Source organism: Notolabrus celidotus, chromosome 1 (genome assembly GCF_009762535.1).
Source record: "Notolabrus celidotus isolate fNotCel1 chromosome 1, fNotCel1.pri, whole genome shotgun sequence".
NCBI classification, from domain to species: domain Eukaryota; kingdom Metazoa; phylum Chordata; class Actinopteri; order Labriformes; family Labridae; genus Notolabrus; species Notolabrus celidotus.
The window spans coordinates 2,095,007-2,120,203 of record NC_048272.1 but is presented as its reverse complement, the minus strand read 5'-3'; the positions used below and the strand labels follow the sequence as shown (position 1 = coordinate 2,120,203).

The 25,197-nt window shown below is 39.4% G+C and overlaps 1 protein-coding gene across 1 annotated transcript; it reads right to left on the bottom strand.

The window, feature by feature from the left end:
• Positions 1-248: 248 nt before the first annotated feature.
• On the bottom strand, positions 249-20,630 carry vamp3 (vesicle-associated membrane protein 3 (cellubrevin)). Its single transcript, XM_034683109.1, has 5 exons — positions 20,531-20,630; positions 9,612-9,672; positions 5,539-5,697; positions 5,177-5,228; positions 249-2,165 (listed from the first exon to the last, which is right to left on the bottom strand). Coding segments are annotated over exons 1-5 (291 nt in total). The 5' UTR covers positions 20,533-20,630; the 3' UTR covers positions 249-2,148.
• Positions 20,631-25,197: the final 4,567 nt, after the last annotated feature.

Sequence of the window (25,197 nt, the reverse complement as noted above, 5' to 3'; positions counted from 1 at the left end):
AAAGTTAACCATATGACGAAAATTGCCATGAAAACTTAAGTCAATATGACTAATTAGCTCTTTGAATCAATAAAAAAGTAGGGCCAATTGTAGATAATTCTTGAATAGATCTGAAAGACGATGTCATTCATAGAGCTACCCCAAGTCTAGCTGTGAGACAGCAAGTCCATGTCCTTCCAGGAGAGGCAACCTTTCACATATATTCTGTAATGGATCAAGAGGAAAAAAAACATTTAGATGAGGCTTAGTGATTTTATTTCAATCTGTTTATTCAAGCAAAAGGCATTTAGGGACAGAGTAGAATTGCACTTATTTCCAAATGCATTCCCAGAAGGTTCCCATCAGCAAGGCATGAAGTTACTGGGTCTCATATTTCTGGAGTAGACAGTGAAGATGATGACAATTCCATATATCTGCGATGAGAGCCTGGCCTGAAAAGGCTTTTTAAGTTGCCTATAAAAACATTATACAACTTCCTTATTGGCTAAAGTTTGGCTTCATTTTAAAAAGAGACTCCATTTCTGAGTTAGTGTTCAATATCGATTACCAAAATATGATGGATGCACTGTGGAAAATAATGCCTTCAAATAAACTGAAAATTCACTGAAACATCAATAGCATTACAGAATTCAAGACAAAGTGAAGTTAATTAGCAAAGAAATCCCATTTTTTTTTTAACTTATTAAAATACAGTTATTTTCAAAGCATGAAAGCAATGGCAGGGAATACAATCATCCAGTGTTGGTATGTTAATTATCACACTGTCACTGCCCCTAAAGTTGTCTATGCACCCAAACACATATGATGCTTAGCAGCATCTAAAAAATACTATATACTCTCAATAAGGTTAGCTCTACATTTAATAGATTGCAAAAAAAAGCTATTATCAAAGGAATAATACAACTAAAACATAACACCAGAAGCAGCTCGCATCGATCAGATGAGAAAAATGCCAGTGACTAAACAGATGGCTTTATTGAAGGTAAATGAACTCAGCTGAATTATCAAACAGCAGTTTGAACCGAGTGGGCGTTGAGAAGGCACAACTCTTAATGGATGGTTTTTATGATCAACAAGGCATTCGTGTGTTTCTGGCTGTTCTCCATTGGAGAAGCCTTTTAAGGCATCGATCTAAAACTACATTTCCTTCTCAAGGGTAAACTTAATTGTTCATCCTTGAGACAGGATTGAAAATTTGCCACTTTAAACCAATGTTGCTTTTCTTCAGTTCTTGAAATTTACCTGCAGTTCCTCCAGTCAAGAAGTAAGGCTGTTGGTCTTAAGATATAGGCACATGCTCTGGCGAGTTTTACCAAAAATCCTAACCTAAAAGCTCCAAGTGTGTTGATAAGCTTTGTTGTCAGGTCAGGACACAAAGATAACTCAATCAGCACTTAACCATGTGCATTAGTAGAATAAGGCATCAGATCTGGCCATTTCATGGTGGGATTGTTTCATGGCATTTTCAGCTGTTGCAATTCAAAAAGGAGGACAAGTATGGCATCTAAAAGGGTTGGGGGAGAAAGATCTAACTATTGGTGTTACACTCAAGAGAATAAATGTGGATGTGTTTAAAAGGGGTCTCTCTTCAGTGTTATGCAGGGTTTCTGTTATTTACTTACACAGTATATCTCTGAAAGGCACTTCTCTTAGCTTGGCACACTAAATCAATGGCTATAAATCAAATATATAAAAAGTAGATATAAGTTGAGGAGTATACAACAATTCTTCACTTCTAGTCCTGAATTTGGAGTGTGTATGTATGTGCTTTATATGATCATTTATACTCTTTTAAGTGGAGTAGATGTAACTTTCTTTCTGTTGTCTTTGGCAAGTGTCATAGCACTCAAATACAAGTGTAATGGTATCTAGTTTTGTGTAGTACTGTGGGGTAAAACTCTGGTAACATCCAAATCCTCAACTCAAGCACGTGTTCAAACACATACTCACACACACACACACACACTCACACACACAGACAAGGGCAAACCAGGACAAGGAATGAAGACCTCCTGCAGGAGGGGGAACATGTTGTGGAGTTCAGTAGCCAGTTTGCCATTTGACGTCTTCCTCTGAGAATTCATTGTACACCTCACTCCTCTCCTCTTCTTCATGGTTTCCTCCACTCCTTCTTCTCTTGTTGGTGTTTTATGAATAACTCCAAACTGTGAATGAAAACGTTTGAACAATTAGACTTCAATAAAAGTTAAAGTTTTACTAAGCAGTGTATGCAAACCTAAGCAATGTATCAACATATTCTAAATACAAGAATATCATCAAGTTGGGTGGCATTCACATCAGAGCTGTTTGGTCCACTTTAAAGTAACCCTGGTAAGTTTCCTCGGATATTTCGGTACGGTTTGAGTGGTGTGAAATCAGATCTACTTGAAAACGGGGGTCTCAGTTTGCTTCCAAGCCAATCCTGGTGTGGCTCCTTTTAGATATGAAAGCAAAGCAGAGCAGACCAACTTACCAACACTAAAGGCAGACCGTGGCATAGAGCGCAGCACAGCCAGCACAAATCCCTGACTCCCATCTGAAGAGTGATTAACTATAACTTGTGATTTACAGACATGTATGTGATTTAATACTTTTAAATCCATGTCAGATGCTTTCCCAGTGTTTGTGTAACCATGGCAACACGTTGCAGTCTCTCGCTCTCATCAGGGCTCGCCTTCTTTTTTGGTACCGATTCATTCGTCTTATGTAAAAAACAACATGCTGGATAACTCACAGCCTGAGCAGCAGCTCCTTCTTCTGACACACGTATATTATGTGAACACCATCACTAAAGCAGAAATCCCAGGTCTGCATACATTTGGTGTTTCCCCATTGTTTATAGGTGCAGAGTTCAGGGGTCTTTTAGCCCCCAGAACTACTTTCCCCTGAACTAAAAGGTTCCTGTTCCCCATTGTTGTCTGCGTTTCGACCACAGGCTGAAGTCCCGGGTAGATTGTTCAAATCAGGCCAGTGATGTTTGGAGAAAAGAAAGTATATTAAATAATATTTTGAAATCTTAATAAAAAAAACTAAACTAGTTTGCATTCCCAGGAACTCCCTCTGTGTTTCAACAACTGTGTAAACTCCACAAACACTGTAAAGTTCAACCAGAAGTCCCAGGACCTTTGAAAAGTACTACGCCCCCAAGCAGGGGCTTTTCAGGGGGGAGATTATCTACCCCTGATCTAAATTTAGACCCTGGTTCCTCTGGTCGAAACGCATGTAGTTCAGGGGTAAAGTCCCTAGTTATCACCGCGTGGCTTCATCCATACGGTATGGTTCGTCTAACCAAGTTCAGTGTGAAAGCAAACCAAAATCATAGACTGTATAAAATAATGGACGTAGTATCCGTGACGTCACCCATCTGTTCCTGAGCGCTGTTTTGAAGCCAATCGACGGCGGCAGCCATATTGGAAATGCTGAACTCAACCAGGCAGAGTGTGACTTAAAGAGGCGGAGTTTGAGCCTCCTAGCCAACAGCTATGTGTTGCAAACCGGGAGTCAGGTCAGTCATGTCCTTATTTGGGAAAAACTCGTAATCTTAATATCTTCTGAACCGTCATGTTAGAAAAAAATTCACCCCCCGTACAGTGTGTGCAGATAGAGAGATTAGCTTCATAGGTCCAAGCCATTTTTTGAACCAGGCTGTAAACATGTTTATTAATGCTGCAAATATCGCCTTTTTCCCATTCATGTCTATGTGGTTTCTGGTGTTGGTGCAGCCAGCCTCAAGCGGATTCTCCATGAATTGCAGTTTATAACACTTCCACATGGGCTCCATCATTTGAGACCGGAGGTTGCCGCTTGACCAAACCACAAGATAGTGCAACAATGTTGCTATTTCTCCCCCAATCGAAACGAGAGCCCGGACTATCATTTGTGGAAACGACCTTAGATCAAAGTGAAATCACTCTTATGTTATTACAAGCTAAGGAATACACTTTGTATTGAGGGTAAGCGGCAACCTCCGGTCTAAAAATATGAGTTCAATGCGGAAGTGTTAAAAGCTGCAGTTCATTGAGGATCCACTTGAAGCTGGCTCTGGAAGTACAGGAAGTCACAAACACATGAATGGGAAAAAGACAATCTTTACAGCAGAAATAAACATGTTTACAGCCTGGTACAAAAGACGATTGTAGGCTGGATAGCTCATTTCTCGATGTGCTCTCACTGTGAGGGGGGTGAATTTTTTTCTAACGCGGCAATTTCAAAGATATTGAGATTACTAGTCTTCCAATGAGAGGCACAGCTGACTGCAGGAACACTGCAGCTGTTGGCTAGGAGGCTTAAACTCCGCCTCTTTACGTCACACTGGCTCGACAGAAGCAATATGGCTGCCGCCGACTATTGGTCTCAAAACAGCTCTTCAGAAACAGATGGGTGACATCATGGATACTACGTCCATATTTTATACAGTCTATGATTGAGGGCCGTGAGATGTAAGAGATGCTGGTGATCAGGGCGTAAAAGTAACTTTTTACCTCATCTGCCATTGGCTAGTGGCCTCCAAAAATGTACCAGCCAAAAATATTTTTCATCGGCCAAATAAAAAAATCATGCCCTATTTGATTTAAAATAATTACCATACGTTTGTATTATGAAAATCCAACCAAAAAATGGCAAAAGGCTGCAGCTCATGGTGTTGTTTGTCAGGTCGTAAGTCAGCCAGGACCGAGGTCGGCCAGCCACGTCAATGTTCCAGTTTTCTTTGAAATGTCATATAGTGACCTAACTCCGCTTAGCTGTCTGTTCCTCTTCTTGATCGTCTCCTGCCTCTCACGCCGGGAATGTGTCGCCACATCTTTCCCTAGAAACGCTCTTCCCGCCGTGCTTCCACAAGCAAAGGGAATGAATAGAACTCCAGTAGCTGACGTCACGCCGTTCCCGACGTACCAAATCACAACACAAGTACAGCGCGCCCTGAGGGTCAAAATAGCCTGACAGTCGGCAGAAATGGGCGAAAGTATGAAAACAAAAACTCACATGCAATACAAAAATGTTCCATCGGCCACTGGCGGGTGTGTGTTTTTGTTTTACACGCCAAACAAATTTTTTACCCGCCATTGGCGCTTTGTGGGAGTTAATTTTATGCCCTGCTGGTGATTATTGGGAGTAACACAAACAGCAAGAGCACCACTGTTGACAAGCTCCTTCCTCCACAGGCTGTGATACTTACTAACAATGATGATGATGATGATGATTATAACAGCTATCAGGATGGCCCACATCTGCAGAAAGTAAAATCAAAACAAAGTTAGTTCGTATTTGTGGAACTACCTACATGTCAATTTATTGTAATATCAGAAAATAGTTTATTTATAATAAACAATACAGGTTGTTTATTTCTCTTCAGTTTGTTTGTTTTGTTCACAAACAACTTTATCTTTGATGCTACTTCAATCTATTGACTGGGTAAAGCCATAAAATTGGTGGGCCTTTTTCCAAGACTGATCTGGACTTGTTGGATTTCATGAACGTTTTGTCAGATGTTTGCTCACTAAAGGGGGATTATGTGTTTGCAGTTTTCTGTGCAGGTACCTTGCAGTTCTTCCACCAGTACTTCCTTTTCAGCTTAGCAGCACTGGTTTCAAACTGGGAGGCTCCAGCCTGCAGTGCATCTGCTCTGTCATCCAGTTCAGAGAGCTTCTGGTCACGTTCCAGCACTTTGTCCACATTAACACGCATAATATCCACCACCTACACACACACACAGAGACACACACACAAACACAACACTTGGTTTATGGCAGTTTCTTTCTAATCATTGTACTTTGTGTCTACTGGATCTGGAAGATGGAGAATCTGGAAAGTATGGCATAAAACATCAACCAAACACTTCTTCAACTGATTTGTTTTTGGAATCAGTTGAACAGAGAGAAACTAAAGACTGGAAGTGATCCAACATACTGTAAATACAGGGCTATGACATCATGCCTCTGGAGTTAAGTAACCTCCAACTATGTTACAAAACATGAACAACAGCAGTTGCAACTTCCTGTATAAAAAACCTATTGTACATAAACACTGTTCAAGAGAATAGTTCATTTCAAATCACGTGTGAACACACAGTATCAAAGAACAACCCATATGTTCCACTGATCCACAAACCCCACTTCTGCCCCTCCTCTCAGACAGAGCGGCTGGGTGGAGAAGAGTGTGTAGGCTCATGCGGGCCTTACATAACCATAGAGACAGCAGGGATTATGTAAACCTCTGCCAGCCAATTGGAGGCTGTGTGTGACATGCTGAGGTTAAAGTTCTGCGTAGGAGGAGCTAACCTGAAGGGATGGGCGGCACTGCTGAGAGAGAGAAAGCGTGAATGGTAAAGGAGATTAAGAGACCGCAGATCGAGCAAAACTTGGCACCCGTTTTTCTGTAATTGCCTCACCGACACGGTTTTCAATATAATTTGTGCTCAGCAGGGGAGGTATTTCTTTCCCTGAATGTTCTCTGACATGTGCACTGACATGTGGAAGGACAGCAGTAGAGATCTATTGATTGTGTGGTGATTCATGACGTCGCGGCCAAGGGGTTACGCAAGACTGTGTTTGAGACAGACGTTAAGGAAGAACGGAAAAACAGACGAGCTGAGTGGCTGACAGGAGGGGGCTGAAGTTCAATGATTAGAGAGAGAGAGAGAGAAAATGTGCACACTGGAGAAGAAAGACTGCATGTACAGTAATCTTGGGATAAGGATTTTAAACTTTGATTCAACATAGTAAAAAACAACAATATGTATCACTGTTTTAGAACCACAGCAACAAAAATATAACTCCTGGTCACCAAACAAGTAAACAGTGCTGATGAACAAAAAGTAACTGAACGCAAACCAACTCTGAAATACTGTTAAATAGCTTGAAGTGGTTTAATATTTTCTTATTTTGGACACTATTTAGTATCAACCATTGTGTAGTGATGTGAAGCTCCCTGATAGTAGTCTGCTGATCAGGACTTACAGAAATCATTGAGGGTCTAGGTCAGTGGTTCCCAAACTTCTCAGCCTGCAACCCCCAAAATATACAGTTGTGTTCATAAGTTTACATACCCTGGCAGAATTTGTGATTTTTTTGGGGCAATTTTTCAGAGAACATGAATGATAATAGAAAAACTTTTTTTTTTTCACTCATGGTTAGTGTTTGGGTGAAGTCATTTATTGTCAAACAACTGTGTTTACTCTTTTTATGTCATAATGACAACAGAAACTACCCAAGAAATCATAAATTCTGAGCACAACTGTAGCTGCCAAAGACTTGTGACCCCTACGTTCCCTCAAGGGGATTTAATGTGGCTTTATGTAGCTGGTCTGCAGAAAATCAGCCTACCTATATGAGCACGTGTCTGTGTTTCCTGTGCTGCTATGAATTAACCCACAGCTACTCATGCTTTTGATAATTAACTGTTCACTAACCAGTCCCTCCAGGATTTCGCGGGATTTTTTTGTGGGGGACTTCTCAAAGCATTGTTATTTCTTGACCTGTGAATTGGCGTCACATAAATGATGCTATAACATTAGTAATATATGTAAAGGTAAAGTTGTTGCTAGCCTTTTATCAGTTTTTTTTTTAATCAGTATAGTGATGCTTGTTTTTCTACATAAATATTCTCAGTATTGCTGCTTAAAACAAATCTTATAGATGAACTCTCACACCTCTGTCTGAAGTTTCTTTTGATATTTGATTGATCAATAGTTAAAACCAATTTATCAATTTGTTTCTGTTATGATAAAGTTTAATTTGTCCATGTCTGAATCACATCCTCTGGTCAACTCTCTGATGAAGTTCTCAACAAATCAAAATCTGAGCAAATCATCAAATCTGTTATTTCTTAATTAATGGTCTTTAGAAGTTCCAAGACTCCCCTTTAGGGCAGGAATAAGGCTTATCCCAAGGATAACATCTGTACATTTATTTACATATGTATATCTAATGTCCCCCATGTTCTGTCTTTATGTCTGTTTACAGTTATGAAAAGAACAGAACATTTATAATTAAAGTCAAGTTTGCGTTGTGTCTGGGCGACGTGAGGGCTCCAGGTTAGATGGAGAGCAGATCCTGTAAATAGAGATAGACTGATATGTTTTTTTCAGGGCCGATACCAATTATTAGTAGTCAAGGAGGCCGATAACTGATATTTGGAGCCGATATTCATTTGCAGTAAAAGGGAAAATATTGTCAATATTTTGAATAATACAAACTCCAACACTTAACTTTATTTAAATGCCTTTAAGCAGATGTTTATTAAACAACTTTTCAGATTTGCAACATGTTAAAGTTTTTTTTTTATCTTAGACAATAGAAGTCTTTGTTTTAAAATTCTAACACAAAGTGCAGGGAGCTCCCAGGCTCAGCAGCATGTCTTATAAAGTTCAATAAAAACTTTAACAAATAAAAAACTCCCTGAAGTTTTCTACAGTAAATACAGTTTTTCAAAATGTCAATATAACTAAAATATTAATCTTTCACTTTTATTTGTTTTAAAGGGATATTTCTGTTTTTTTGAGTGGGGTTGTATGAGTTTTAAATCACTAGTAGTTGAAGGGGCCACATTGGATGCTGCTCAGCTCGTCCACAGTGATGAGAAACTGCAGGGAGAAATGAGCCAAAATAACCCAGTTTTAAATTGATCTCTTATCGGCCGTCTGATTCTTTTTAAAAAAAAGGTGGATGCCAATATGCATCAAAATGCAAAATATTGGCGCTGATAATCGGTCTATTCCTAACTGTAAACACAGTATGCAAGATGAAGCACACAAACAAATAGAATATGGCACCTATGCACATGTGTTTGTTCATTAAAGTGTGACTGCTGTAAAAACAATTAGAACAAAATGTCTTACTTCTCTGTTTCACTTCTTTATTTCCGAATACTTTACTTTCTCTCTCTCTTTGAACTCAGTTCAGCGTGGAACTTAACGTTGTTGTTGTTTGTTTTACCCGGATACAATGCTGCTATTTTTTGATTGGCTGTTGGGTAGCTATATCCTTGTCTTTCTTTTTGATTAGCTGGTGAGTGGCAAGCTCCTTCTGAAGGAAAGCCTGTGCAACTTGGTGGTCGTTGTCCTAGTAATTATTGTGCGTGAGAAATACAAAGTGTACCGTGTGAGTGTGTGAACAGGTTGAAATGCGAGAGACTTGAGAGCCCTGATGTCGTATTAGAAGCTTTTGAAGAGTCTGACAACCTTTGGAAGAACCACTTCTGAATTTGATGAAGTTTGACAAAGAAACATGCCTTTGGGGCCTTTAGTTACTGCCTGCTGACCTCAGGTCCATAACAACTGTCTCCACTTTTAAAAAAAGACTGAAAACATATTTATTTTCTCAAGCTTATGAATGATATGATGAATGTTGTGACTGGATGCATGTGCAGCAACAATTGATGTTTGTTTGCTTGCTGTGTCTGATGTATGTTGGGTGTATCTATTGTTTTTCAGTTTTTATTTATTCTATTTTGAAAAATGTCTTTATGTTTTTAATTTTCCTTGTAAAGCACATTGAACTTATGTGTAATGAAATGTGCTTTATAAATAAAATTGATATTGCTATTTGATGGAGTGTGGGATATCCAAATAAAAAGTAAGACTTCTATATTGAAGCAACAAAGACATATCATACCTCATCTACTTGGGCCTGGGTCTGCTGCAGGCGCCTGTTTCCGCCTGTTTCGGGGGCTGCCCTGTTGAAATCAAGATGAACAGACATTAGCTTCAGTCAAGATTTGCACAACAAATGGTGTTAAATATTCTCAGAAGTTGAAGTTAAAAAAAAAACGTACTGGTCACAAAACTTTAAAAATGTCGCAAATGTTTACAGAGATTTTTAAGATTTGCAGACAAGAGGATTCTCTCTGTGGTGGGTCAGCAACAAAGCTTAATTAAAGCCGCAAGCGGCGATGAACGGGCCCTCGCACACCCGCGGCCGCCTCCTATGCGAGCCGCCGCCACATGTAAACCGTCGCCTGATATTCGCCATCACATGATGCGAAAGCAAGATCTGAGAGTATATACTGCCTCAGGTGGTGCAAATGTTCCAAGTTTTTGGCAGATTGCCAAGAAAACCTCAAAACTTGACAGTGTGCCACGCCCACAATTTTAGTCTGAACAGAATTCCTTTAACAATAATGTAATCGTCAATATGTCTGCTATAGAATGTGCCTTGTTTGGACTGAATCAGAGAAAAACTCTGAGAGAAGCTCTCAAAAGTATGCACCCTTATTTGGGCGTCGTTCTTCACATTGAAAGCTGTATGTGTGTTTGATGCCCCGCCTCAACGCCTGCCACGCCCACATTTTTTTGCCTGATCAAAATTTGTTCTGCTAATTTTTTTCTCGTCAAGGTGTCAACTATAGGTTGCCCTTGGTTTGGACTGAATCGGAGAAAAGCTCTAGAAGTTAATAGTGAAAGTATGCACCCTTATTTTGGCCCCATTTTTCATGTTCAAAGCTAGGTGGCGCTCTTCCTGTTGAGTTTGGGATATGGGTGCAAGAGGCTTTTTTGTGCGTCCTGATCAAGCCAATGCGGAAGTGATATAAACTGCAATACATCGAAAATCCGCTTGAGGCTGGCTGCAGAAACACCGGAAACCACATAGATATGAATGGGAAAAAGACGATCTTTGCAGCATTAATAAACATGTTTACAGCCTGGTTCAAAAAACGTCTTGGCCCTACAACGCTAATCTCTCTAATGGCACACACTGTACGGGGGGTGAATTTTTTTCTAACGTGACGGTTAAGAAGATATTAAGATGATATTAAGATTATGAGTTTTGCCCAAATAAGGACACGACTGACGTGACTCCCAGTCGGGAACACACAGCCATTGGCTAAGAGACTCACACTATGTCACACTCTGCCTAGTTGAGTTCTGCATTACCAATATGGCTGCTGCCGTCGATTTGCTTCAAAACAGCTCTTAGGAACAGATGGGTGACGTCACGGATACTACGTCCATATTTTATACAGTCTATGGTCCTGATGCCATGAATATGGGTAAAATTTTTCAAGCATGTAGCTCAAAAAAAGTATAAATACTGTATAGCATTGACGTTCTCTCAGTGGTACTACTGTATTCAGGAGCCTCAAATTTAATTATAGGAATAGAAACAGGATATTTTCGCTGTGTTTTACACATAAATGTAGATATTGTTGGTTCTGCACTCATTCATTAGTTCATATATTTTATCTAACCATCTTTACGAATGACAATCATTAAGCTACTTGGTATGTTTTTAAAAAAATGTTTACACCCATAGTTAAGTAGGTTTAAAAATAATCATGGGTGCACACAAGTCAAATAGTTGACAGCAGATAGCTAAGCAAAGTCAGTGATAATGAAAAGCAGTCTGGATAATCTCAAGCTGCCAGCATCCCTTTGAAAGTGAATTCAAGTTGGATACTGCCACCCTCTGACTTGAGACAGCATTACTCTGCACTGACTGAGCTTCCATTAAGACTATAGATAACTGCTGCAACAGGGAGGATGGTTTAAGAGAATTTACACCAACACTTAAGGGATAATAATGAGTGTACTATAACTCAGTTGAAGGTATTTCTTCAACCACAACCCACATTACATTAAGAGCCAAGACAGTTGAAGTTGGATAACTCCTCTTCCTGAATCCAGACACACCCACGGATACTAAAATGCACCAACACAATAGCCACAAATCCCCGGTGCAAAACATCTCTTATCCTCTCTTGTGACAAGAGGAGGTACAGATGTAAGTGCAGGCCTTCATTAGCTTTATTACACCCTTTCAAATCAACCTGACTAGGACTCTTCTTGGTTTGAAGATGGCATCAGTAAACAGAGTGTTTTCTTACAGTGCACAGTTTTCCAAAACACAGCAGTCAGTGGGTACTGGGGGAGGGGGGGGGGCAGTGTGCATCAATAAAAAGGATGAATATTTATCTGCCCTAAATTAAATATCAGCCTCTCAGGTATCAGAAAAGGGAATACACTAGAGTGAAGCAGGAAACAAAAGGGCTCACACTGTCAGTGCTCTGGCTTAGTATCAACATGTACAACAGAGGTGTGAAAAAATATCGATACAGCAATATATCGGGATACTTTGACCTCCAATATAATATTGATATTTCAACTCTTATTATTGATTTTTTTGTAAAAATAAAAATTCATATGTTAGCCGAGTTGGAACTAGGGATGCACCGATCCGATCCTGGTATCGGCTAGATCGGACTCAAAAAGCTAGATCGGGTATTGGAGCCAAAGGGCCGATATAAAGAGCCAATCCATATGACAGATCTATTCATCTCAGTTCTATGCTTTTCTGTGTTTACAACACCCATGCGCGTCTCCTACGTCAGCAGCGTCGGCCGGTCTTAGCATTTTTGCCCGGTGGAGCATGATGGAGGATAACTACAGAGGCTCTGCAGTTTAGCTGCATGTCTCGCTTCTTTTGCTAACAACTCCGCCTGAAACTTGCAACATGTGCAGCGCTAATGTTTCCACGGATGGCGGTCACACTGAAAAATATAATGAGACCCCAAAGGAGGAAGTTTACATGAGCTGTAGCCTACTGCAAAGAAGCAAGAAACCTTCTATTAATGGATTCAAAGTGTGAAAAAACGGACAGGTTATTGGATTTAATTGTTCTTGATCCTTGAAATGAAGGGATTCCAGCCTCTGGTTTAGCACTTGGAACCCGGATACAGTTCACCATCAAGTCAGAAAAGCCTGAAGTTGCCAAAACATGATTGTATCCTCACATTAGAGATTGTTAAATCAATACCGGGATCGGATCGGCTAGTATCGGTATCAGCCAAGGGAGAGGTTCCGGTGGCTGGTGGTGAGGTGAGGCTTTCAGCAGTGTGACTGCCCCCTGGTGGCTGGCTGCAGTATAGGTCAAAAAATCAGCCTTCCCCCATTCAAATGAATCAGTCAAAATATGTGTACATGTTGTTTCAGTGAAAAAAAGTGTCTCGGCCGAAAACCGAAAATGCACTTTTGGGCCATTTTCAGTGCATCCCTAGTAAAATGTACTTCTTTTCAGATAACTCAAAAAAAAAATTCTGGAAGACATCTCACAATCCACCATTTGTGTCTGGTGACCCACCAGGGGGTCCCGACAAAGCATGCCGGATACGGCCCTGGTGGTGAGGCTTTCAGCAGTGTGACTGCCCCCTGGTGGCTGGCTGCAGTATAGGTCAAAAAATCTGTCTCCCCCGTTCATTTGAATGGGGGAGCAGTCAAAATATAAAAAATAAATACACGTCGTAAGAATGTTTCTCACATCCGTATGCTGTGGTGATATGTAGTATTTGAGTGTTTTGTGTTCAAGGCCTCTTTTTCCTGAAAAGTTTATTTTTCGTTATTAGAGTTTAAAAAACGGGGTTTTACTTCCTGTTTCCTTTGATTCACAGCCGCCGTAGAGGGAAACTTCAAAGGACACACAGCGTCTTGTGACGTCACGCTGTAGGGCGGAGCTTAATACAGTGGCTTCACAGGCTCTGGCTGCACAATGGCGGCGCCCAGGAGAGGGATTTTTTGGCTTCATAACCGTACAACGGGAAGAGGCGGAGCAACACTGTCCATTTTTATTTACAGTCTATGATATCAGCAGATACCAAAGCCCAGGTATCGATATCGATATGGGGACCTAAAAAGTAGGATCGGTGCATCCCTAATGAAAATGTTGGAAATGTAGCTTTTTGTTTTTAAACATGCACAATCTAAAAAAAAAAAGTATGCATAGTGGTTTAAAGCAGAGGATACAATTTGATGACTAAATGAAGTGGAGTTAGATAAAGTAAAGTACATGTAAAGGAAAATTAAGTTATGCAATGCAGTGCCTTTGTAGTCTGCAACAAAAAACTGAGTTTCCAACTAGAGTGTTGTCATTACTGATTTACAGTTGTTCAAGTCAAATGTAAATCAATCAACAGTTACTGTAAAAAAGAAATGCCTCAAACAACATGACATTTTCTGCCGAGCAATGAGAGATAGGTTCTGTAGTGGTATATATGCATCCCTAGTTGGAACTCAAATACGACGTGGAAAAGTTGTTTTCAGTCAAATATTTTTGACTTAATTTGTCCTTTCAATTTTGAGTAATAGTGTGTGATTTAAATATACACCATCTCTATTTTCTTCTTAGTTAACTGTGTAGAATATCACAATATGTCACAATATTGTGATATCGTGATACGTATCGTATCGTGAGTTTCTTGCCAATACTCACCCCTAATGTACAACCTGGGTAATGAAACAGAAAAAAGTATGACAACAAACCAACTTGCCTTCCTGTTATTTGCCGGGTGGCTGAGAGAAAGTGTAAACATTACAGCAACGATTCTGTAAACATCTGTCAGAATTTCAGAGGAGACTACAGCCCTTTAAAAGATGGCAGACCACATCTGGAGGGAGATACGGCAGCTCACCTTCTTTCAAGTTGTCTAACTTTTTAGAACACATCAAAGTCAACTTAATGGAAACATCTCTCTGGTGTGCTCAAAACTCTACCTACTTCATTTCCTGAATAAGGAAAGAAAGAAAATATGACGTAAGCCCCTTCAACAGGAAGACAAACACCAAAACCAACAATGGTGACTGAGTAGGTTGGACAGATCTAAACGAGCATGTTTTCCTGTTAGACAAATAAGACCCTATGAAGGAAGGGGATACAAGCCTGGTTGTCAACCACAATATTGATTTGTGTTTGTATTTTTATCTAAGAGGCTTCTGGGGCAGATGAGACATACTTTTTATGTGTATAATTACAAAACTTATATTACTTATTATAATAATGGAGTTATTTTAGTAGTAGTATCTTCCTTGCTGGCCAGTCAGCTTAAACTTTTTAGTAGCTAAAGCCAAAAATGTCCCTGTACATGTTTTTGTTCCACAGGTTGGCTCACCTGCCTTTTCTATATGCTTGTTTGTTGTATATTGAAGCAGCTGGTTGTGGCCCTGGATTTTTTGGTGACATAGGTTGGACAAAATTGCAGCTGGATTATAAAGGCTGAGTCTAGTACAGAGGCTTCAGTATCAGATTACTGTAATTTGAAAGACTTGCTAAAAAACAGGATTAAAATACAGACTGAAAGAAACGATGCCGCTTTCATATAACAGCTATGGTCTCCCAACTGCAAACAGATGGTAGGGTTGGGTCTCAGTTCTATTTTCACATAAGGCCAACAAAAGTGATACGCCAGCTGACTGAATCATACCATGTTTGAATTAGCACTAAGTCTAAAGATGTTCTTAGCTGCATAACACAGATATTAAATCTGATGATTGTTTTTAGTCGGTCTCTTAAAAACATAAAATCAAAAGGCTGGTTTCAAACATCCAGACTCCCCCCTATCTGTGTCACATTTACTGCATGAAATGTTTTTGTTTTTTTAAACCAAGTCGGCCACAGAAAAGTATTTGACTACTTAGTGATACAGAAGAATGTACGAGTTTGGGCTACTGAGTTACCAAATTCTTTGTATTATAAATGTGGCCTTCAGATCTGTTACTCAACAGTTGGTATTAGGGCTGCAACAGACTACAAAAATTTGTCGACGCGGAAAATGTAGCGTTGACGCGTCGTTATATCTCGCCACCAGAGGGCGCTGTCTCTCAAATTGGGGTGTGGACATTTCCAGAATTAGGATCAGAGCTCACCTACATAGTCTTCTCTGGAGTAAGACAGCTGAACCTCAGCTGAGGTGAGAGGACTTTTTGTGTTTTTCATGTCAAATTGTAAATATTCAGCTCCTCAGTATTTTTCTTCTAGGCTTTTAAACGATGGGTTTATAACAAAACAAGTGTTACCCTTACAAAGTGTGAGGGGACAGCTATAGTTTAGATTTTCATCAGCTAGCTAAGTAGTTGTTAGATGGTTGTTAGCCTTGATGCTAGCAAAAAAATCCAGTTGGGGTTGGTCGTCACATTCTCTTTTGGGTTGGTTGTCACATGTAACAACCAACCCCTATGTTGGCAAAATCATGCATGGTGAAATGAGTTGGAGTGTGCAGACCCTACATTTGCCATCACTGTAACTCAGACAGTGACTGCATGTAGCCTAGTTGAGTCGGCCATTATTGTTCGGCCTGTTTTTTTTGTTCTTTATGTTGTTATATAGGCTGGCCTAAAGATGTGTTTCCTGTTCATGTTCCTTGATCATTTTATGTTAAAATGCATTAAGTTATGTAGGCCTATCACTTGTCAGTGCAATTAAACTTTCAAATTTAGTTCTGCCTTCTTGCCTTTTTAAAAAGATTTTTCCCATTGAAATACCATTGTGACAACCAACCCCATAGTGTGTGACAATCAACCCCATAGTGTGTGACAACCAACCCCATAGTGTGTGACAACCAACTCCATAGTGTGTAACAACCATCCTCATAGTGTGTGACAACCAACCCCATAGTGTGTAACAACCAACCCCATAGTGTGTGACAACCAACTCCATAGTGTGTGACAACCAACCCCATAGTGTGTAACAACCAACCCCATAGTGTGTAACAACCATCCTCATAGTGTGTGACAACCAACCCCATAGTGTGTGACAACCAACCCCATAGTGTGTGACAACCAACCCCATAGTGTGTGACAACCAACCCCACAGTGTGTGACAACCAACCCCATAGTGTGTGACAACCAACACCATAGTGTGTGACAACCAACCCCATAGTGTGTGTGACAACCAACCCCATAGTGTGTGTGACAACCAACCCCATAGTGTGTGACAACCAACCCCATAGTGTGTGACAACCAACCCCACAGTGTGTGACAACCAACCCCATAGTGTGTGACAACCAACACCATAGTGTGTGACAACCAACCCCATAGTGTGTAACAACCAACCCCATAGTGTGTGACAACCAACCCCACAGTGTGTAACAACCAACCCCATAGTGTGTGACAACCAACCCCATAGTGTGTGACAACCAACCCCATAGTGTGTAACAACCAACCCCATAGTGTGTGACAACCAACCCCATAGTGTGTAACAACCAACCCCATAGTGTGTAACAACCAACCCCATAGTGTGTAACAACCAACCCCATAGTGTGTAACAACCAACCCCATAGGGTGTGACAACCAACCCCATAGTGTGTGACAACCATCCCCGTGATGGGGTTGGTTGTCACAATGTGTCAGAGTGTCTTTGATAGTTAATTGCCTCTTTGTTACAATGAGTTGGAAAATGAGAGGGATACACATTTCAAGCCAACACCTTAAGCTTCAATTTAATGTAGGAATGACTATTGAAAGATGTTTTGATGATGAGCAATCATCAAAACAGTAAAAAGTGTGACAACCAACCCCGTTCTCCCCTACATGTTGTCTCTTTTCTGTTCCTGTTAATACTTGCGTTCATGCTGAGTTTTAAAAATCTGTCCAATTTGTCTGTTTTGAAGCAGATTACTATTCATTTAATAAGATATTTATATTTATGCAGTAAGAAATCAGTGATCATTTAACTGCCAATCATTACCACCTCTAAATTAAGTGCCTGATCTGAGTGAAATTTGCTCTGTGTTTGCACAATATACAGGTATGACTAAACCACTGAGCCAAACAGAACTACACAAACACATTTTACTGTCTTAAGATCAGATTTCAGAAAAGAGAAGGAAATGCATGATCTGACTTCAAAGCAAAAGTAGTGAGGAACTAGAGCACTGATAGAAATGTAGTGAACGAATGAGATTAGCTAACACTGATGGTTCCTCACATTAGCAGCCTCTACCATCAGTGAGTGAATGGGTGAATGTGACGAGTTGTGTAAAAGCGCTTTGGGTGGTCAGAAAGACCAGAAAAGCGCTATATAAGTACAAGTCCATTTACCATTTTTCATAAACATGATGCACCTGAATTTACTCCTATGTATTCTTGACTGCAATTATGTATTGTGAAAATACAATGTTTTGAGAGTTATATCCATCATTATCACCTCTACATGAACGGCCTGATCTGAGTGAAATTTGCTGTGTTTGCACAATATACAGGTATGACTAAACCACTGAGACAAACAGAACTACACAAACACATTTTACTGCCTTAGGGATCAGATTTCAGAACAGAGAAGGAAATTCATGAGCTGACTTCAAAGCTAAAGTAGTGAGTAACTAGAGCACTGATAGAAATGTAGTGGAGTAAAAACTACAATAATTGTTGTCTGTGCTTGGAGTAACTTAGTGTCTGTTTGTATTCCATGATATAGTTTGAGATTTAAAATAATGGTTTCTAGATAAACATAATGTAACCGAATTTACTCCTATGTATTCTTGGCTGCATTTATTTATTGTGAAAATACATTTTGAGATGTATAGCCATCATTACCACCTCTGAATGAAGTGCCTGATCTGAGTGAAATTTGCTCTGTGTTTGCACAATATACAGAGACAACTCAACCACTGAGACAAACAGAAACACAGTTTACTGTCTTAGGGATCAGATTTCAGAACAGAGAAGGAAATTCATGATCTGACATCAAAGCTAAAGTAGTGAGTAACTAGAGCACTGATAGAAATGTAGTGGAGTAAAAAGTACAATAATAGTTGTCTGTGCTTGGAGTAACTTAGTGTCTGTTTTGAAGAAGAAGAAGAAAAACTCATCAACAGACTGCAAATCATTCAGAACTCGGCCGCCCGGATCATCACCCGCACCAAATCATCTGACCACATCACTCCTGTTCTCATCCAGCTTCACTGGCTCCCTGTCCAACACCGCATCCACTACAGAAACCTTCTCCTCACCTACAAAGCTCTTCACAACCTGGCCCCCCACTTACCTCCGCGACCTCCTTCATGAATACACTCCCTCCCGCTCCCTCTGATCAACCTCTGCTGGACTATTAACCATCCCACCGTCACGCCTCAGTACCATGGGTGCCCGAGCCTTCAGCCAATCAGCACCCAGACTCTGGAACTCCCTCCCTCCACATATAAGACAGTCGGACTCCACAACATCATTCAAATCCCAACTCAAAACTCACCTTTTCAAACTGGCTTACTCCCTCTAACTGGACTCTCTGCACTTCCCTAGTTTTTAGTTTTTATTTATGACTCTTTCCATTTGTTTGTTTGTTTTTATGATGTTTTAATGATGACTGTTTTTATTATCTGTAAGGTGACCTTGGGTGATTTGAAAGGCGCCCAAAATAAAATGTATTATTATTATTATTATTATTAAGAAGAAGAAAGGTACTTTATTGATCCCCAGCGGGGAAATTCAATTTTCACTCGTTTTTTTTTGGACATGCTACACATACAGTTTTTTGGTATATTCATACAAATGCACACACATGCAGTGAACATGCTTAGGGAGAGATGTCAGAGTGAGGATGCTGCCATCAACCAGCGCACCCAGAGCAGTTGGGGGTTCAGTGCCTTGCTCAAGGGCACCTCAGCAGTGCCCAGGCAAGTGAACCAGCACCTCTCCAGCCACCCGGTTCCCAAGCCAAGTCCCTATGGACTGAACTACTGCCGCCCCAATTATTCCATGGTACATTTTTAGAGATTTAAAATAATGGCTTCTAGATAAACATGATGTAACCGAATTTACTCCTATGTATTCTTGACTTCATTTATGTATTTTTTAATAAGTACTTTGAATACTTAAGTATTTTTAAAAGCAAGTACTCCAGTACTTTAACTCAAGTAACAATCTGACAGAGCAACTTTCACTTGTATTGGAGTAATATTTAACATGGAGTATTTATACTTTGACTTAAGTAATGAAGCTGTGTACTTTGTCCACCACTGGCAAAGTAGAGGTTCCTGTTTTTCAGATGCATTCTTATTGTTATAACAGACTTCCTCTGTTAAGTGGTATTTAAGTGGGTCTGAAGGGATAAAAGATGGGGGAGGTTTAAAGGGAAACAGAGGAACTGGGAAATCTAGAGATTTAGCTTGCCCTACATTTTTTATTTTTTTTTGCAACCACACCAAAATGAAATGAGAATAACTTAATATTACTAATAAAATAGTGCGTGCTTGATTTTTCAACTTCCCTGGAGTGTGTACAACTTAACCAAACACGTCAGATAAGTAGGTCATTGACGCATTCGCTGTTTTACAGTAACGTGCTGGCACTTGCTAACATTGTTGTGATTCATATATATTTTTTAATCAATTTAAGGCGACTTATTTATAGAGTATGTGCTCCTTCATGTGGTTTTAACTCCTCCACAAAGACAAAAGCTTGCTCAGTTCAACAGAGAACACGGATCCGGTGGAAAGCTAATGTTAGCTTTTGTGCTTTAGTTATCAACTTTTACGCACTTGTTGACGGAACTGCGGCCTACCAGTATGTTATCCTCTGATAATCCAGCAAAATTTAACTAATAAAGGAAAGCTAGTAGTCAGTGTTTGCTGAAGTATCTAAATAATAGTGGTTTAAACTCGAAAACTCGCGTCCTAGCACTTGTTGCATGCTAGCTCAAACTTTGGGCGTTGCTTTCTGTATGTGGTGTCTGTTTTACCGAATCAACCGTTACACCTGTATGTAAGTACAAGATAGAAAAAGCAACGTTACAGTGTTTTAAAATGTTTGGTAAACGCATTGTACACTTACATTGTGATATGATATGAAGGATACTGCCGCTGATTCTTGCCTGGGAGCTCACACTGAAGTGACAAGTCGTAACTGTTACTGCCTGTTGTGATGCATTCAAGTGCTGTCGGAAAAATGAAAGCTAACTTATAAGTTATGTTTTACATTAAAGCAAGAAAGAGGAAATTGCATCATCTGTTCACGAGAAAATAAGTAGACAATCTATGGTATGATAATATTGTTAAGATAATAACTTTTGACACATTAAATCCATAAAACTCTCAAGAAAGCAAATTAATCTCTGGGTATTGTTCATCATTTATGTTCATCTCATTGCAGAAAGTGACTCTATGATATCTAAATTCCTGAAAACAATCTCACTAAAAAAACAAACATATATTTTGTGTTACATCTTGTCAAAATATGAACATTTCTGTTAAACTCCCTGTGTACGCGAACAATCAGTACCTGAACGCAACATTAAAGAGGCAGTAGCTTGTCACTTTCCAGGCATACCTGAAACTATGAACGCAACTTTACATTATAATGCTTGAAAACAAGACAACATAACTTTAGGCATTGCATTATGTGACTACTGCTACACATGTTTGCACTTTCACCTTTCATTTATCCTATTGGTCCATCTATTTGATAGATATGCGAGGAGAAAGCGACCAGCCCCCGTGATCAGCATGTGACACACAGTATGGTGTTATACTGGAACTAACTTCACATCTTGTGTATGTAAAAATACAGGCAAAAAAACTACCAGAGTTCTCACATGGATTAAGTGCTGCAGGCCACATATGAGGGCATTAGTGATGTGTTTTTCCTCTTAGAGTTGTACAGAAACTAATCTCTCAGGTTACTGGGTTCAAACTAATAATTCCCTGGGTTATTGTGAGCAGTAGATTTAGGGATTGCTGCCAAATATAGCCAATCAACAAAGCAACAACAACAATAATAATAGTGATAATACACACAAGTCCAATTTACAAAATAAATTACCAATCCAAAGGTGGTGTAGAGGCTTATAGGGACACATTTTTCTATGAAGTGAGGAAAATGTTACTGCTCAAGGCTTTCTCTTCTAAGTCTCTGGAGACAAAATTGAGATTCTCACTTCAGCCTCATTCAAGTTTCAAATTGCTCTCATTGGTTTCTCATTAGTTTCTCCTAAAATTCACTAGGAGAAATAGTTGAGACCATGACATGAGTCTTATTTGAGACTTAAATGAGAGATCTCATTAATGGCTCATTTTCTTCTTCTTTTTTAAATAAAATTTTGCCTTTATTTGACAGGACAGCTGAAGAGAGACAGGAAATGTGGGGAGTAGTGAGCGGGGGAAGACATGCAGGAAATGGCCGACCGGCCGGGAATCAAACCGGCAACCCCTCCGACGAGGACTGTAGCCTCTGTATGTGGGGCTCTTAGACCGCTAGGCCACCAGGACCCAAAAGAATCCACCCCTTTAATTGCAAGAATCTGGCTAAATCTGGTCAGCCCTTTTGCGGCCCATATTTTAAATAAATGGCCTGTCATACCTTGAGATATGAAATCTCTATCTTTTGCAATTTCTCTCAAATCCACTAAATCTTTGTGAAGTTGTTTTGTTCCAAACAGACTTGTAAAGGAAGGACCATATTGTGAAGTCAAAGAACAGATCATTTCACATCTAAATAGCTGATCTTGCAAGTGGTTCAAATGTTTTAATGAGAATTGTAAGTTTGTGGACAATTACATTGAAACCTTAATTTTGCAGGGCACTATAAATGTTGATGAAAAGATGAGCTCAGGCTCTTTCTTTGCTCCATCTGAGCTCAACTTGAGACACAAAAACTGAGTCTGACAAAAACAAATGGATGAGGTTAGATTGAGACAATTGAGAGAGCTCCCTGATTTCTCCACCTGAGCTCAAAAGGAGTCACAACACTTGAGAAATACCTGAGAATCATTTCAGATTTTGACCAGATCTCCTTTTGAACTGAAAGGGAGACTAAGCTGAGACTTTTTGAAACTTTTTTCTGAAGGCAAGAATGAGAAACAGGAGACATAAGCTATAGTCTCATTTTGCTTTCAAACAGATCTCATTGTTGTCTAGGAGACATGAATGAAACACTTTTTGAGATCTCCTCTCTAAATTTATTTTCCTATGGGAATTATCTAATGTAAAAAAGTGAGTCATTCACTTGAACACACAGTCCTACAGTTAATCTTGACATATATAATTTAAAATCCCCAATTTTCTAAATACATTGTTTTTATTGGATAAGGATGGAAAATAATGCCACAAGCCAAAGCTTCAAGACAAATGTATTAAAGTATGAGCTAATGAGATAGATAGATAGATAGATAGATAGATAGATAGATAGATAGATAGATAGATAGATAGATAGATAGATAGATAGATAGATAGATAGATAGATAGATAGATAGATAGATAGATATTTCTTTATTGATCCCCCAGGGGGACAATTCAGTTGTTACAGCAACCCAGACATAAGTACAATCAAGAAGAAGTTCCAATAAGTAAGATAAAATAAAATAAAAAAATATAAAATACAATTTAGATAAATACAATGTTACAAATGGAATTTAGATTAAATAGCAGTGATTATAGTTGGTAATGACAGATTAAGCAATAAATAAAAATAAATATTGGCATGTAGTATGACAGTGTGTTGTAGTAGACAATAATAATGTAATATAACATAATATAATATGGCAAAGATAATTATATAATACAGTATATTGTGCATTATAATGCCAGCAGCAGTCAAGAGAGTCAGTTCGGGATGAGATGATGGAGTGTGACAGACAGAGCAGGGATGGTATGGATCTGTTCATGGAGGGTGGGGGGGGATGTCAGTGGTCAGCATGGTGCAGTCTGTGGCCTCCGTTACTGTTCAACAGTCTGATGGCCGTGGGCACAAAGGAGTGCCTGAAGCGTTCAGTCTTGCACCGTGGTGGAATGAGGCGTTGACTGAACGAGCTCCCCATCAGCCACAGCTCATCCTGGAGAGGGGGAGAGGGGTTGTCCATCAACCTCCTCTCAGCCACTGACTCCAGACGGTCCAGTTCTGGGCCAACCACAGAGCGAACATTACAACAGTAATGAACAGTACAAACATTTGTACTAAATCTCAATATCAGTAAACACGTATCACTACTCCACATGAATAAATGGATGCTCTTGCTGGTTAACAGTATTTAGAGTTTTTTATTTTTGTCAATCAATAATCTTGAGTTACAGTAATTTTTCCTCTGTATCTGCAAGTTATTACAAATTGAGACAAAAAAAAGCAAACATGCATAAACTATCATATAAAACCCTACTTAAGAATGGTTAAGATGAGCTTTGTGTACATGGACTAGAGGGTATGAAATATTTATCATACGTATTGCTTATAAACTATTAAAGAATTATTCCAAACAAACCAAAGTTAGATAAAAACATAAACAGTTGTTTAGATATAAAAAGTGTCACAAGATGGATCTATTTTTTCTACTACCAGGTCACTCACAAGTCACTGCACTGTAACCAGAAAAGGTTTGGAATGATTTAGAACTTTTAAACAAAAACAACGGTATGTTCAAAAAACTAAATACCTTTATCAAATCTTTAATATGTGAAATCTATGGTAAAATAAATCAAGCATGCAAAGTTACTGTAGAAACAAATTATCTTGTTCCTTTATTCTAAAGGTTACACTTAATATGTTAAATAATATCTATGTTATAACACATCTCTAGTTGTTTTAAACTGATTCAAAGTATCAGTCATAGTTATCCTTGGTACCAGGATGCTTTCCAGCTTCACTTAAGTTAACAATGATACTGCCGTCCAGCGCTCTCCTTTTAAGCTACATCCCAGATCCTTCATCCACCACAGCTCCCCCTTCAGGGCTCTAAAACAAAACAAAACAGTGTTTATTGAATTACTATTGTATCAAATGAGATGTGTGTATTTAAAAAAACATCACAAGTTAAGAGTCCGCACAGAACAGCTCCAACTTACATCATTCATTTCTTTCTGAATGCTTCCTCCATCATCCTGCAGGCTGGAACTCTCCTCCTGTAAACACATTAAAAACATCATGTCCTTCAATGTCCTAAAACATCACAGTATTCCAGAGGATCACATTCCCAATCTGTGCAAGCTCTTAAGCTGGCCATGTGATACTTTCTGCAGGTGCACTAAGTTACATAGTGTAGGTTAATGGCCTGCCTTCATGCTGTTTCCAGCACTGTAATGGTTGATTGAGTTACACCTTATCCCTGTTGCACAGAGGAGTGCTTCTCCAGGATCTGGATATGGTCTTTTATTCCTCTTTAGAAAGACCTAGCTGCCCTCACAGACTGATGGACCCTTTTATGAATGAAACCTTCCTTGTTGACATGGTCTGCAGTTACTGACATCTACACTTATTTTGAAACATGAGAACATGCAGAGAGACATTCCAAAGATGTTCAGCTTATAACTACTTTAAAAAAAAGATCAGTTTCTTATACACTATGGTAGCTTGATACAAACTGTATTGAGGGTAAATAGTGAAAAAATGAATTTGTATAGAGAAGAAATAGCCTGCAATGAATTGTATTTTAAAGCCACCAGAGGAGTTTTCTGCCAGTCATGAAACAGACTGAAATTCATAGTAATGCCTCTGATTGATGTACAGAAGCAAAG